Below are 14801 nucleotides of genomic sequence, written 5' to 3' on the forward strand. Positions count from 1 at the left end.
ATGTCCTGGGACAGGACAGTGCAAAATTTTGTCATGCTACTCACAACAGTGTGCAATTTAAAACTTAGGAATTATTTATTTCTGAAGTTTCCTATTTAATATTTTTGAACCACAGTTGCCCTCAGGTAACTGAAACTGCAGAAAGCAAAACTACAGAAAAGGGAAGACTCATGTAATAAGCCTTAACACTGGATACAATAATTCCTACTATTCTTTTTCTCAAAACTTTTGAGAAAAATTTTCTCAAAATTGTTTCAACTGTTTATGACTTTGACTGTTTATACGAATTTTGGAATAAGTTTATTTAAAGCTGAGAAAAGCCTTACTGGAATCTTGACAGGAATGCCATTAAACCTACAGATCAATTTGGAGAGAACTGGCATACTTACTAAGTTGAGTTTTCCAATCTATCAAGAGACCATGTGTCTTCATTTATTTCTATTATCTTTCATCAGCATTTATAATTTTCAGCACAAGTCCTATACATATTTTGTTCAATTTATACCAAAGTATTTAATTTTCTATGGAATAAGTGGTATTATGTTTTTAATTCAGATTTCCATATGTTCATTTTTAGCAGAGAGAAATTGACTATATGTGTTCATCTTGGATCCTGAAACTTTTTGGAAATCATTCATTCATTCAGGGAGGTTTTCATTTTTTCTTTTGTTTGTTTTTGAGACAGAGTTTCACTCTTGTTGCCCAGGCTGGCATGCAATGGCATGATCTCGGCTCACAGCAACCTCCGCCTTCCAGGTTGAAGCAATTCTCCTGCCTCCCGAGTAGCTGGGATTACCTGCATGCACCACCACACCCAGCTAATTTTGTATTTTTAGTAGAGACGGGGTTTCTCCATATTGGTCAGGCTGCTCTTGAACTCCCGATCTCAGGTGATCCACCTGCCTCGGCCTCCCAAAGTGCTGGGATTATAGGCATGAGCCACTGCGCCTGGCCTGAGGTTTTTATTTTCTAAGATTCTTTGTAATATTCTACATATACAATCATGTCATACGTAAATATAAAGTTTTATTTCTTCTCTACGTGTATGACTTCTATTTCATTTTCTTGCCTCATTGTGCTTGGTAGAAGTTACAGTACTACAATGAATAAGAGTGGCAAGAGCAAACATCCTTGCCTTGTTCCCAGTTTTACGGGGAAAGTATTCATCTTACCAGCAAATATATTTGCTATAGATATTTTGTGCATGTTCATTTATCAAATTGAGGAAGATCCTCTAAATGTCTAGTATGGAGAGTTTTTATCATGGATAGATATTGCATTTTGCCAAATCCTTTCTCTATATTAACTGATGTTATGTAATTTTTCTTCTTTAGCCTATGATGGGTTAATTACATTGATCGATTTCTGAATGTTGAACCAGCCTTGCTTCTATAACTCAAGTAAATCCCACTTGGTTATTGCGATGTATACTTTTTACATGACTGTTTTCTATTTGCTAGTATTTTGTTAAAGATTTTTGCTATTAAAATTATGGGAGGTATAGGTCTGTAGTTGTATTATTTTTGTACTGTCTGTATGGTTTTGGCATCAAAATAATTTTTTAAATGTGTTAAGAAATGTTCCCTCTTGGCCAGGTGCGGTGGCTCACACCTGTAATCCCAGCACTTTGGGAGGCCGAGGTGGGCGGATCATGAGGTCAGGAGTTTGAGACAGGCCTGGCCAATATGGTGAAACCCCATCTCTACTAAAAGTACAAAAATTAGCCAAGCGTGGTGGCATGTGCCTGTAGTCCCAGCTACTCAGGAGGCTGAAGCAGAACAGTCATTTGAACCTGGGAGGCAGAGGTTGCAGTGAGCCGAGATTACACCACTGCACTCCAGCCTGGGTGACTGAGCAACTCCATCTAAATAAATAAATAAATAAATAAAATAAATGTTCCCGCTTCTATTTTCTGAGGACATTGTGTAAAATCATCATTAATTCTTGTGTAAATGTTTGGTAGAATTCTCTAGTGAGGACTACAACTCTCTTGTACTCAGAAATTGGTTTTTTGGAGATTTTTATTTAAAATTTAAATTCTTTGATTCAAATTATGTCAACCTTTATGAAAACCTATGGGTCATTCAAATTATCTATATCACCCTGATTGAGTGGTAATAGCTTGTGGTTTCTGAAGAACTGGTACATTTCTTCTATGTTGTCTTTTTTTTTTTTTTTTGAGACAGAGTTTTGCTCTGTTGCCCAGGCTAGAGTACAATGGCACAGTATCAGCTCACTGCAACCACCCATTCCCTGGGTTCAAGCCATTCTCCTACCTCAGCCTCCTGAGTAGCTGGGACTACAGGCGTGCACCACCACACCAGACTAACTTTTGTATTTTTAGTAGAGATGGAATTTTACCATGTTGGCCAGGGTGGTCACAAACTCTTGACCTCAGGTGATACACCCACCTTGGCCTCCCAAAAGTGCTGGAATAACAGGCATGAGCCACCACACCTGGCCTATGTTGTCATATTTATAAACAAAAGTTGTTGACAAGATTCCCTTATTATACTGTTAAATGGATGGTGGAGTGATATTCCCTGTTTCATTCCAGATATTGATGATTTGTCATCTCATTTTATATTTTTAATCAATATTGCTAGACATTTATCAATTTTATTGATTTTTTCCCAAGAACCCTCTGTTTCATTAGTTTTCTCTACTTTTTCCTATTTTCAATTTTACTGATTTCTGCTTCCAGTGTTATTTTCGTCCTTCTACTTGACAGAGGTTTTATTTTGCTCTTTGCTAGTTTCTTAAGGTAGAAAGTCAATTATGGGTTTGCGACCTATCATCTTCTCTATTGTCAGCATTTAGTGCTATAAATTTCTCTATCAGCACTGCTTTAGCTACCTCCCACATATATTGATATGGTATAGTCTCATTTTCATCAAGTCTATGCATTTCTATTATTGAATTTGAGGCCCCTTCTTCACTCCAGACTTTATTTAGAAGTCTGATGTTTAATTTCTAAATGATTAAATATTTTTCTATTGTCATTCTATTACTGATTTGTAGTTTGGTTTCATTATGGCCAGAAAACATACATACTCAGAATGATTTCAATTCTTTTAAATCTGCCAAGGTTTATTTATGGCCCAGGATATGGTCTATCTTTCTGAATATTCCATGGACACCTGAGAAAAAAATTTTATTTTGCTATTGTTGGGCACTGTTCTTTTTTCTTTTTCTTTTTTCTTTTTTTTTTTTGAGACAGAGTCTCATTCTGTAACCCAAGCTTTGTAACAAAATCTTGGCTCACTGCAACCTTCGCCTCCCAGTTCAAGCGATTCTCCTGCCTCGGCTTCCTAAGCAGCCAGGACTACAGGCATGCGCCACCATGCCTGGCTAATTTTTGTATTTTTAGTAGAGACAGGGTTTCACCATGTTATCCAGGCTACTCTTGAATTCCTGACTTCAAGCAATCCACCCGCCTCTGCTTCCCAAAATGCTGGGATTACAGGCATGGACCACCACACCCTGCCTTGTTGAGCACTATTCTACAATGTTGCTTCAGTCCTGTTGGCTGATGTTGCTGTCTTGTTTTTCTGTATCTGCTAGTAATCGTGGCTAGTAATTCTACCAATTGCTAAGAGTGAAGTGATGAATTTTCCAACTACGATTAAAAATGTGCTTTTCTCTTTTCAGCTCAATCAGTTCTGTTTTGTGTTCTTTGAGGTTTGCTAGAGACACATTTAGGATCATTGTATTTTTGTTGGATTGATCCTTTTATCATTATATAATGTTCTTTTTGTCTAATAATTTTCTTTGCTCTGGAGTCTACTGTATTTGATATTAATAGTGTCACTCTTTGTTTTGATTGTACAGTTTATCTTTTTATATACTTTATCAACCTACATTGTTCACTATGTTATGAGTTTCCTAAGAAAACATTTTTAGGATAGGTGGAACAAGATGGTGGAATAGAGAACACTACCGATCATACCCACTCCCCTGCAGGAAGACTAAGATTGGCAACTATCTACACAAAATAAGCAGTTTCACAGGAACTAAAAGAGGTGAGCACTTACAGAGCAAGGTTTTCACTTCATATGGCTGAAAAAGAGCAGTTTGGAAGTTCCTGAAAAAACTAATAGAGCTATCATATGATCCAGCAATCCCACTCCTAGGTATACACCCTAAAGAAAAGAAATCAGTACATCATTGAGATATCTCTGCTCCCATGTTTACTGCAGCACTGTTCACAAGAGCTAAGATTTGGAATCAACCTAAGTATCCATTCACAGACAAACAGATAAAGAAAATGTGGTACATATACACAATGGAGTACCATTCAGCCATAAAAAAGAATGAGAGATCCTGTCATATTCAACAACCTAGACGGAAATGGAGGCACAGAATGTTAAATTTTGCATGCTCTCACTTATTTGTGAAAGCTAAAAATTAAAACAACTGAACTCATGGAGGTGAGGTAGAAAGTAAAAGGACAGTTACCAAAGACTGGGAAAGGTAGTGGGGTGGGGTGGGGGGAAGGTGAGGATGGTTAAAGGGTACAAAAAAATAGTTGGAAAGAATGAATAAGACCTAATACTTGCTAGCGCAACAGGGTCACTATAGTCAAATTTAACTGTACATTTTAAAGTGACTAAAAGAGTATAACTGGATTGTTTATAACACAAAAGATCAATAATCACATTAGGGTAAATGTGATTATTACACATTGCATGCCTGTATCAAAACATCTGTACTCCAAATATATATATACCTACTATGTACTCATAAAAATTAAAAATTTTAGAATCATTTTATGTTTTTCCCACTCTACCAATTTATATTTTAATTAGTATACTTTGATCATTTATATTTAAGGTAAATATTGCTCTGTTAGGCTGCTATTTGTTTTGTTTTCTGTTTTCCATTCATCTTTTAGATTCCATCTTGGTTTATTTATAGTGTTTCTAAGTGTATCACATTTTATAGTATTCTCAGTAGTTGCTCTAGGTATAAAAATGTACATATGTAACTTATTAGTCTATCAGACATTTTACCACTTCAAGTGAAATGTACCAAGTTTCATTCCACTTAGGCCCCTTTACCCTCCCTATTTTTAAAATATAATTGTCTTAAGTGTTTCCACTACATACAGAGCATTTTGCTCCAACCATCAAAAATGATTCTACAAACTCATAAGAAAAATATATTTATCCCTATTTTTGCCAACCTCCAATCTTCTTTCTTGCCTGCATTCCAAGCCTTCTTGTGTTATTTCCATTCTATTTAGAGAACTTCTAGCCAATTTTTAAAGGTAGGTTTGCTAGCAACATTTTCTCTTAGCTTTTCTGTCTAATAATGCCTTTAGTTCCCCTTTATACATGAATATAGTTTCAAAAGATACAGATTTTTTATTTGATAGTGCTTTCCTCTCAGTACTTGAGAAAATATACTACTTCCTTCCAGCCACCACAGTTTCAGAAGAGAAACCCACAGTCATTCCCTGTAGGGAATGTGTTGTTTCTCTCTGGCTACTTTGAAAATTTGGATCTTTGGTTTTCAAAAATTTAATTGGAGTGTGACTTTGCCATGGACTTATTTGATGTTACTTCAGACTCGGGAATGTGTAGTTTTATATCTTTTTGCTAAATTTGAGAAGGTCCAGACATTACTTCTTCAAATACTTTAAACACCTCTTTCCCCTCCTTCTGATGTTACAAACGTTAGTTCTTTCGTTATTGCCCCACTTTCCAAATACTGAGAGAATCAAACTTCATCCCATTCCCTCCTGCCTTCTGGCTTTGTCCAAGCTACCACAATCACTCATAAGGAAAACTACCACAGGCCTTTAATGAGCTCTCTATGCCCTATGCCATGCCCAATATTTTCCCTACAGAGGTGGGAAAGAGCTTATAGAAATATAAATCAGATGTTGCTCATCTGCTGAAAATCTACCACTAAATTAAAAATAAAATTAACTGAATAAGGCTTATGATAGGCTCACCTTTGGACTCTAGCTGCCTCCCTCACCTCACCTCCTGCCTTTCTTCCAATCAACCTCTCCCTTCAGCCACTGTGACTTTTTGGTTATTCCTGAAACCCACCAACCACATTCCTGTCCAAGGCTAGCAGCTGCTATTACCTCTGCTGAAAAGGGGCAGAATCCTCATGGCTCACACAGTCATTTCATTCAAATTTCTGCTCTCATGTTGACCTCATTAAGGTTTCCCCTGACTGTTCTTTAAAGTACCACATTTAGCCAATCTAACTTGCTTTAATTTCTTTCATAGTCTTTAAAACCACAGAACATTTAATATACATATACATATAAGTATACATAATAAACTTAGAGACATAATTTTTTTATTTTTTTATATTTATTTACTTATTTTTGAGACAGAGTCTCACTCTGTTGCTCAGGCTGGAGTGCAGTGGTGCAATCTCAGCTCACTGCAACCTCTGCCTCCTGGGTTCAAGTGATTCTCCTGCCTCAGCCTCCCAATTAGCTGGGATTACAGGCATCTGCCACCACACCCAGCTAATTTAGTATTTTTAGTACAGATGGGGTTTCACCATGTTGGCCAGGCTGCTGTCGAACTCCTGACCTCAAGTGATCTGCCTGCCTCGACCTGTGCTGGGATTACAGGTGTGAGCTACCACGCCCGGCCTAATGTTTTTCATCATTATATCCTCAGCACACACCAAGTATACAAACATTATTTGCTGAGTTTAAAAATGAGTGTATAAAAAATTCTGACAACAGAATAAACACAAAACAATGGAGGTAAGCTAGGACACTGAAAGTGCTTTGAGAAAAATGATAACCAAGAAAAACAACAGTAAAGTTGAGGTGGGCAAAGACTGAACTATTGGCAGGTATAAGAATAGTAAACATTCAAAAAATGATTCAAAAAGGAGGAATTTTTTGTGAGTAGTATCTGGAGGTTTGATTTAGGAATCAGCATTCTCCATCACTTCCAGAGGTTAGGACCCCTATGGAGATGTTCTTGAAAAATGTTCCAAAGTTGCCAAACCCTGAATTAACTAATTAACAACAAATCCCCTGATGTGGGAAACAACAAATCCCCTGATGTGAATCTGTGCAGTACATATTAACTCACCTGGAAAGCTCTGGCTTGGGAATTCTTCCTCCAGTCTCCATGGCTCTTCTCCTTGTTCCAGCCTGAAGATCACCTCTGGTTTATGAACACAATACCCTGTTAACAGGAAATAATTTAGGATTTGGACCAAGCAGTCTAGACTTCAGGCCTTTGAAGCAGGAAGAAGCTTCTGGGGCTGCTTCAAGTTGCCAGTGGAACATTTTCACTGGAGAGGTGAACACAAGTATCTTCTGGTGCTCAAAGGTGATCAATCAACACTGACTCCTGAAGCCTAACCTTAAATATCATTAAACTATACAGACTGTCCATATGCTTCATAATCAAAAGAATAAACAAATGCTATTTAGAATGATACAGTGAACAGACCTTACCCACTGAGACAAGGTTGCTGTAGTTCTCCAGCATCACATCTCTATACAGAGCCCTCTGACTAGGGTCTAGGTGCTGCCACTCCTCCTGGGTGAAGCCCACAGTCACATCTTTAAATGATACTGACCCCTGGAACTTCTGTTCTACCTGAAACGTTCAGAATTAGCTGGCATGAAACAAGAAGTATGGGCTAATCCTTACCATGATTATTATTCACAGAATATTCATTTTGCTTTATACTTTTAGGGAAAAAGAAATCATAACAGAAATATTCTGCCATTAATGCATTAAGATATTAATTCATGCAAAAGAAATTATCAAGTTCTTACAATGTACCTGGAACTATCATCACTGCTGGAAATACTAAGATTAATAAAATTCTTCCTGTGTTCAAAGAACACACAGAGTGGTAAGAAAATATATGTGGTAGTATGTTACAAGTACTAAGGCGCAAGTACAAACACAATAGACTAACATTAGGAGCAAAGTTAGCTCTGTTTTGAGCTTAACAGAGGAAGTACAGCTGTTGGTTGAATTATGAAAAACACTCTATTACGTTCTTCATAAGCATGGGGCCACGATACAAGCAAAGGTGAGGGCCTCCAACACACTGCAGACATCAACAAAATGGCAGACAGCACAGGAGATGGCCTGGTGCTTTCTTAAGAACAAAAGCCAAGGAAATGGGTTATAGAGTAATTTTAGACCGATGGGCTTCAAAGTATTTGATCATTTACCATTTTAAAGAATATTACTGAGAACTACAGATTTATATTTACAAATCACAGAAATAAATTGTCAGTACCTTTATTATGAATTCTAATTTAATTCTCATTTGGATTTAAAAATGTAGAAAAAGAGCCTGACATTTTCTTCATCACAATACATATTCTGGGTTCTAATCCTTTAATTCAGAGACAGTAATAAGGATGTGTAGAAAATAGAAAGATTTTGGAACTATTATACTTGAAACCTCTGTGGAGTACATAGGAGAAGACATCCAATTGGATTGTTCTGGATATCCTCTAGGGCACATCTTTTAGGGATCACTGCTGTGAAAAAGGGAGAGCCAAAGATGAGATGTGAGCATATACTGCAATTGCGTGACCAGGTTTTGTTTACAGAACCAACTCTATTGAGAATGGCAAAGGACAAAACAACATTTACATAAACTACTGTAGAAGAAACCAGGATGCAAATAGGGCACGGATAATAGGAGACAAGAGCAACAAAATGTGGTCACCAATTCATTAAGAAAAAAAATGTTTCTCTGGCTATCTCCATGAACAGCTGCCCAGATACTAGGACCACAATGTAAACCAGGAAAGTTAGGGCAAAATAGGTTGGACACAGTATTGTAGCACGAAACATCCTAATTATATTAAATTTGACGTATAGGCTTGGCACCATGACTCACACCTGTAATCTCAGCACTTTGGGAGGCTGAGGTGGGTGGATCACCTGAGGTCAGGAGTTAGAGACCAGCCTGACCAAAATGGTGAAACCCCATCTCTACTAAAAATACAAAAAATTAGCCAGGCGTGGTGGCGGGTGCCTGTAATCCCAGCTACTTAGGAGGCTGAGAAAGGAGAATCCCTTTAACCTGGGAGGCAGGTGTTGCAGTGAGCCAAGGTCAGCACCACTACACTCCAGCCTGGGTAACAAGAGCAAAATTCCAACTCAAAAAAAAATGAAGCATAATATGAAGATCAAGAATGAAACAAGGACTACAGAGACATTTATAATATAGTGGTGTTCAAAGCCATCAAGATAAAATCAGAAGGTTGTCAGAAAACTGGGGAAAGAAAATAATCAAGAATGGAATTGGAGGCCAGGCACAGTGGCTCACATCTGTAATCCTAGTACTTTGGGAGGTCAAGGCAGGTGGCTCACTTGAGGTCAGGAGTTCAAGACCAGCCTGGCCAACATGGCAAGACCCTATCTCTACTAAAAATACAAAAACATTAGCCAGGCATGGTGGCAGGTGCCTGTAATCCCAATTCCTTGGGAGGCTGAGGCAGGAGAATCACTTGAACCCAGGAGGTAGAGGTTGCAGTGAGCTGAGATCGTACCACTGCACTCCAGCCTGGGCAACTCTGTCTCAAAAAAAAAGGTAAGTAATTATTCCCAAATTTATACATAGGTTCAATTCAACCCCAAAGAAAGTCTCAGCAAGTTATTTTATTAATACTAACAATATTTATATGGAAATGCAAGGAACTAGGAAGAACCAGGATCTTGCTGAAGAAAAAATGTGTTAACCCACTACTAGACGCTAAGATGTTTCACCAAGTGTGGTACTGGCACAACCAACCAACAGAACATAGTCCAAAAAACACACAGACATATATGTACACATAACTGATGACAAATATCACAATGTAAAACAGTGGGGAAAGGATGGTGTTTTCAAAAATAATTCTACATTAACCACATGAAAAAAGGAATCTGACATCTACCTCATACAAAAGTAGACACTCATTCCAATGAAAGAGAGGTAAATGTGAATGCTAAAACAATAAATATTTTAAAAGATAACAAAAAAGAGTATCTTCATGACCTTGAAGTAGGAAAAGTCATCTAGAATAGTACACAACACCAACAAATAAACTTAATAAACTAATCTAGGGATTGGTAAACTTCTTCTGTAAAAAATCAGACATTAAATATTTGGCCAGGCATGGTGGCTCACACCTGTAATCCCAGCACTTTGGCAGGCCAAGGCAGGCGGATCACTTGAGGCCAGGAGTTCGAGACCAGCCTGGCCAAATAAAACCCCGTCTCTACTAAAATACAAAATTAGCTGGGTGTGATGGCACATGCCTGTAATTTCAGTTACTTGGGAGACTTAGCCAGGAGAATCCCTTGGGCCCTGAAGGCAGAGGCTGCAGTGAGCCAAGATCGCACCACTGCATCCTAGCCTGGGTGACAGTGAGACTCTCTCCAAAAAAAAAAAAAAAAACAGACATCATTAAATTTGGGGCTTTGCAGGCCAAAAGGTTCCTGTCACAACTACTCAACTCTGCCACTGAAGCCACAGATACTGTGGCTTATATGTAAATGAGTGAATGAGCAGGGAGGTGTCAGGATTGTGAGGGGGACAAGACGGCAGCTTCAGGAGTGCTGGCAATGTTTGTTTTGACCTGTGTATTCATTATTTGCGCCATGGATTTGTATAATTAATTAAGTTCTCTATTTAAAATTTAGGGGGTTGTCTATCTATCTGCTACACATGTAGAAATAAGATTCATTAAAAATTAAAATACATAATCCCAGCACTTTGGGAGGCCAAGGCGGGTGGATCACAAGGTCAGGAGACTGAGACCAGCCTGGCCAACATGGTGAAACACCGTCTCTACTAAAAATACAAAAATTAGCTGGGCATGGTGGTGCGTGCCTATAATCCCAGCTACTCGGGAGGCTGAGGCAGGAGAATCACTTTAACCAAGGAGTCGAGGCAGGAGAATCACTTGAACCAGGGAGTCGGAGGCTGCAGTGAGCCGAGATCACACCACTGTGCTACAGCCTGGCGACAGAGCAAGACTCTGTATCAAAAAAAAAAAAAAAATTAAAATACATTTTAATTTATTAGCTGGGCACAGTGGCTCACGCGGGTAATCTCAGCACTTTGGGAAGCCGAGGAGGGAAGATCACGAGGTCAAGATATCAAGACCACCCTGGCCAACACAGTAAAACCCCGTCTCTACTAAAAATACAAAAATTAGCCAGGTGTGGTGTTGCACGCCTGTAGTCTCAGCTACTCGGGAGGCTGAGGCAAGAGAATCGCTTGAACCCGGGAGGCAGAAGTTTCAGTGAGCCAAGATCGCGCCACTGTACTCCAGCCTGGCAAGAGAGCGAGATTCCGTCTCAAAAAAATAATAAAAAAATTAAAATTAAAATACATTTTAATTTACTGATCAAACACTACATCCAAAAGAAAATTGGAACCTGTGTAAAATAATTTAAAAAGCAGTTTGACTCAATAGGCTGCATTCATTTCAGGGTTATCACTGGAAGGCTATTCACTATGGGTCCCCATGTTATGACCAAAAAAGGTATCTGCCAGGAAGTCTTTGTGTCTTCAGAGGAGTCAGTCTGTCTGTATCCAGTGTCTTCCTTTCTGCCATGGTTGTTGGAAACATAAGAAACATACGAAGCTCAACTTATTGACTCTAACTTGGCCCTGTTATTGATCTGTTACTTTATATTTTCTGGGAAGTTCCATTTTTATCTATTACTAATTTCTCATCTTAACATATTGACTCTTGGCCAGACATGGTGCCTCACGCTTGTAATCCCAGCACTTTGGGAGACCGAGGCGGGCGGACTGACTGAGCTCAGGAGTTCACGACCAGCCTAGGCAACACGGTGAAACCCCGTCTCTATTAAAATGCAAAAAATTAGCCAGGCGTGGCAGCGTGCGCCTGCAGTCCCAGCTACTCAGGAGGCTGAGGCAGGAGAATTGCTTGAACCTGGGAGGCAGAGGTTGCAGTGAACCGAGATGGGGACACTGTACTCCAGCCTGGGCGACTCCGTCTCACAAAAAAAAAAAAAAAAAACCCACCATATTGACTCTTACAAATCTCACAAAGTCCACTGCAAAATCAAGTAGGGAACTAATAAACAACTTACCTTGTTCATCTTGTTCTGTTCTTGGAAAGACGGAGACAACTCTGAAGATACAGCTGAGTTAGAAAAAGAGGAATGGGGTCATGAAAGATTTGGCCTGCCTGGCAACTCCCGGATTCTTCTGCCCTAAGAAGCCATACACACCCACTAGGTAAAATGCTCCTTCTGGGAGAATATCAATGTCCTCTGACACTTCGGAATAGGCGGTAGAAATGGTGAAAGAACACCCTAATATTACTCCAACATAATTATGTAGCTCTTGGGCACAAGATTTTTTACCGGGTGAAAGTAAATATTTGCTTCCTAAGGATTTCAATCTCCCTCGGTGTTCACAAAAAAAGTATAATGACAATATTGGCCAAACAAGTTAACAATATATTTAATGAAGGAACATTAACACTAAAACCATTGTAAAAATAAGACTAAGCTATCAATTTTCCCAGTAATGTTACTTAACCTCTGGTGAGTGACTCCACAGAAAGCCATAAGCTGCAGTGCTTCAAAGAAAAACTCTGTTTTAATTTCTTCATCTAACTTCGTTGCTATTTCTCAAAGGGATATTTTAAACTCGTTTTGATGTGTGTGGAAAAGTAGACAGTACTGGCTTAGGGGTCAGGAGATGTGACTTAGTCTTCCCTACTAACAAACTGTGATCCTGAACAAGTCAGTAACCTTGACAAAAAAAACAAAAAAAACTTTTTCTTCTAACAAATGAGACAAAATTAGGTAATTTTTTTTTTTTTTTTTTGAGACGGAGTTTCGCTCTTGTTGCCCAGTCTGGAGTGCAATGGTGTGATCTTGGCTACCTGTAACCTCCGCCTCCCCGGTTCAAGCAATTCTCCGCCTCAGTAGCTGGGATTACAGGCATGCGCCACCACGCCCGGCTACTTTTCGTATTTTTAGTAGAGACGAGGTTTCACCATGTTGGTCAGGCTGGTGTCGAATTTCTGACCTCAAGTGATCCACCCGCCTCGGCCTCCCAAAGTGCTGGGATTACAGGCGAGAGCCACCGCGCCAGGCCAAAATTAGGTAATTCTTGAAGATCTTTCCTGAGTGCAAGATCAAGTTAGGACAGAGGAACAGCAAATACCAAGATGCAGTGATGGACCTGACTGGAGGGCAGTTCGGAACCTAAAGAGGATGAATGCAGAACGTGGAACGGAGTCTGTCGGTCTGGCGGTCCACTGCACCGGCCCTTCCCCGCCCAGGTACCAGGCGCCCTAGCACACGCGCACATGCGCACACGCTAGACCAGAGAACTGCCCCTCCCGCAAGGCTCAGCGCGCGAACCGCGCAAGCGCACAAGCCCTCCTCCGCGACCCCCACAAACGGGGCGACACACGCGGCGTAGCCCGCTCCGTACAGAGGCTGCGCCTTTGAGGAACCGGCCTAGCGTCGTGGCCGACAGGGTGCAGCCCCGCCGTCCCCGGCTTCCCCTGTGAGGTCCCGGGGCCTCCTCCCCACCACCTGGCACCGGCCCCCTGCCGCCCGCCCCAGGAGTCGCGCGGGGCTCCCTCTCCGTCCCTGCCCAACCCACCGGGGCTTACCGCATTCCCTTATCGGGTTGCATTCGCCATAGAAGAGCGCCTAGACCCTTGAAATCCCGGGATCGCCTCCCACGCAAAACCTGAGAAAAACGAAAGGGGGAAACGCAGAGGTAGCCGGCGGAAGGGGCATGCGTAGAGCCCACGCGCACAGCCTGATGCTGTTGGCGCCCAACCTGAAAACTACCTTTCCCGTGAGGCCGCGCGAGCAGCCCTTCGGGATTGGCAGAGAGGTGCCCCGCTAGGCAGTGGGCAGATGCTGTCTGAATTGGTGCCGGAACTGCCTGCAGCCCTGGCTCTCCTGGGGCGCCCCAAAGGGATATACTGCAGGGGAGGTCTGTGTGCAGCCAGTGTGCAGTTAGACACGGACGCTCAAGGAAAGGACAGCTGCGCGTCAGTTTCACTTTAAATGTTAGGAAATAGATCTCATCGATACAGTTTAAAAGACTTTGACACTATCAGCGATTCTTTGGGAGTGGGCAAAAAGGGGGAGGTGCGGCAGGAAAGCTACTTCATCAAAATGGTTAAAGCAATAAATGGAAATTGTAGCTCAGTCAGAAAATAGACATAATCCGAAAGAAGAAAATAAGTATCACTTATGATTTCCTCTGTAACATTAAAATTGCTTGACTAAATGGAAATACTTTTAGTCTATCTGTACCTTTCTTAGGAAGCCAAAATTCCTAAAAGAATATCAACAAATTTTTGTATTTTTGTTTTTCTCTTTGATCTTTAGTGTATTGTGTACTTCACACAATACACTAAAAATTTTGTTTTTCTCTTTGATATTTAGTGTATTGTGTACTTCACAAAAGCATTCTCAACTTTATCTGGAATAAGTAAAAACCCAAATGAACAGCCAGTATACATTTTAAAAGGCAGGAAAAAAATGCCTAAGGAGTATCTGTATCTATATCTATCTATATAATATCTATTCAAAGTAGTTTGGTACCTGCTCCATAGAAATAAGCATGATTAAGAGTATTCTTTAATGTGTAGTAAATATAGCATTTAAAAGCAGTGAGGGAAAGAATGGAGTATTCCAAAGAGCATGTCATTCCGAGCAATTTGGAATATAGAGGTATACATAGATCATACATGATAAAATCTCACATGTATACAATACTTAAACATTTAAACCACTAAACGAGTATAAATTTTTGAAAATTGACAAGTGGACCAG

The 14801-nt window shown here is 40.1% G+C and overlaps 1 protein-coding gene across 1 annotated transcript in view; it reads right to left on the reverse strand.

The window, feature by feature from the left end:
- LOC100599548 (zinc finger protein 33A) overlaps positions 1-13572 on the reverse strand; it is a 47171-nt gene extending 33599 nt beyond the window's left edge. The window contains 4 exon segments of the mRNA XM_030798245.1: positions 7077-7172; positions 7448-7592; positions 12078-12130; positions 13165-13572. Of these exon segments, the coding sequence (XP_030654105.1) occupies positions 7077-7172; positions 7448-7592; positions 12078-12086 (250 nt within the window). The 5' untranslated portion in view covers positions 12087-12130; positions 13165-13572.
- Between the last annotated feature and the right edge of the window lie 1229 nt (positions 13573-14801).

Source organism: Nomascus leucogenys, chromosome 18 (assembly GCF_006542625.1).
Source record: "Nomascus leucogenys isolate Asia chromosome 18, Asia_NLE_v1, whole genome shotgun sequence".
Classification (NCBI taxonomy): domain Eukaryota; kingdom Metazoa; phylum Chordata; class Mammalia; order Primates; family Hylobatidae; genus Nomascus; species Nomascus leucogenys.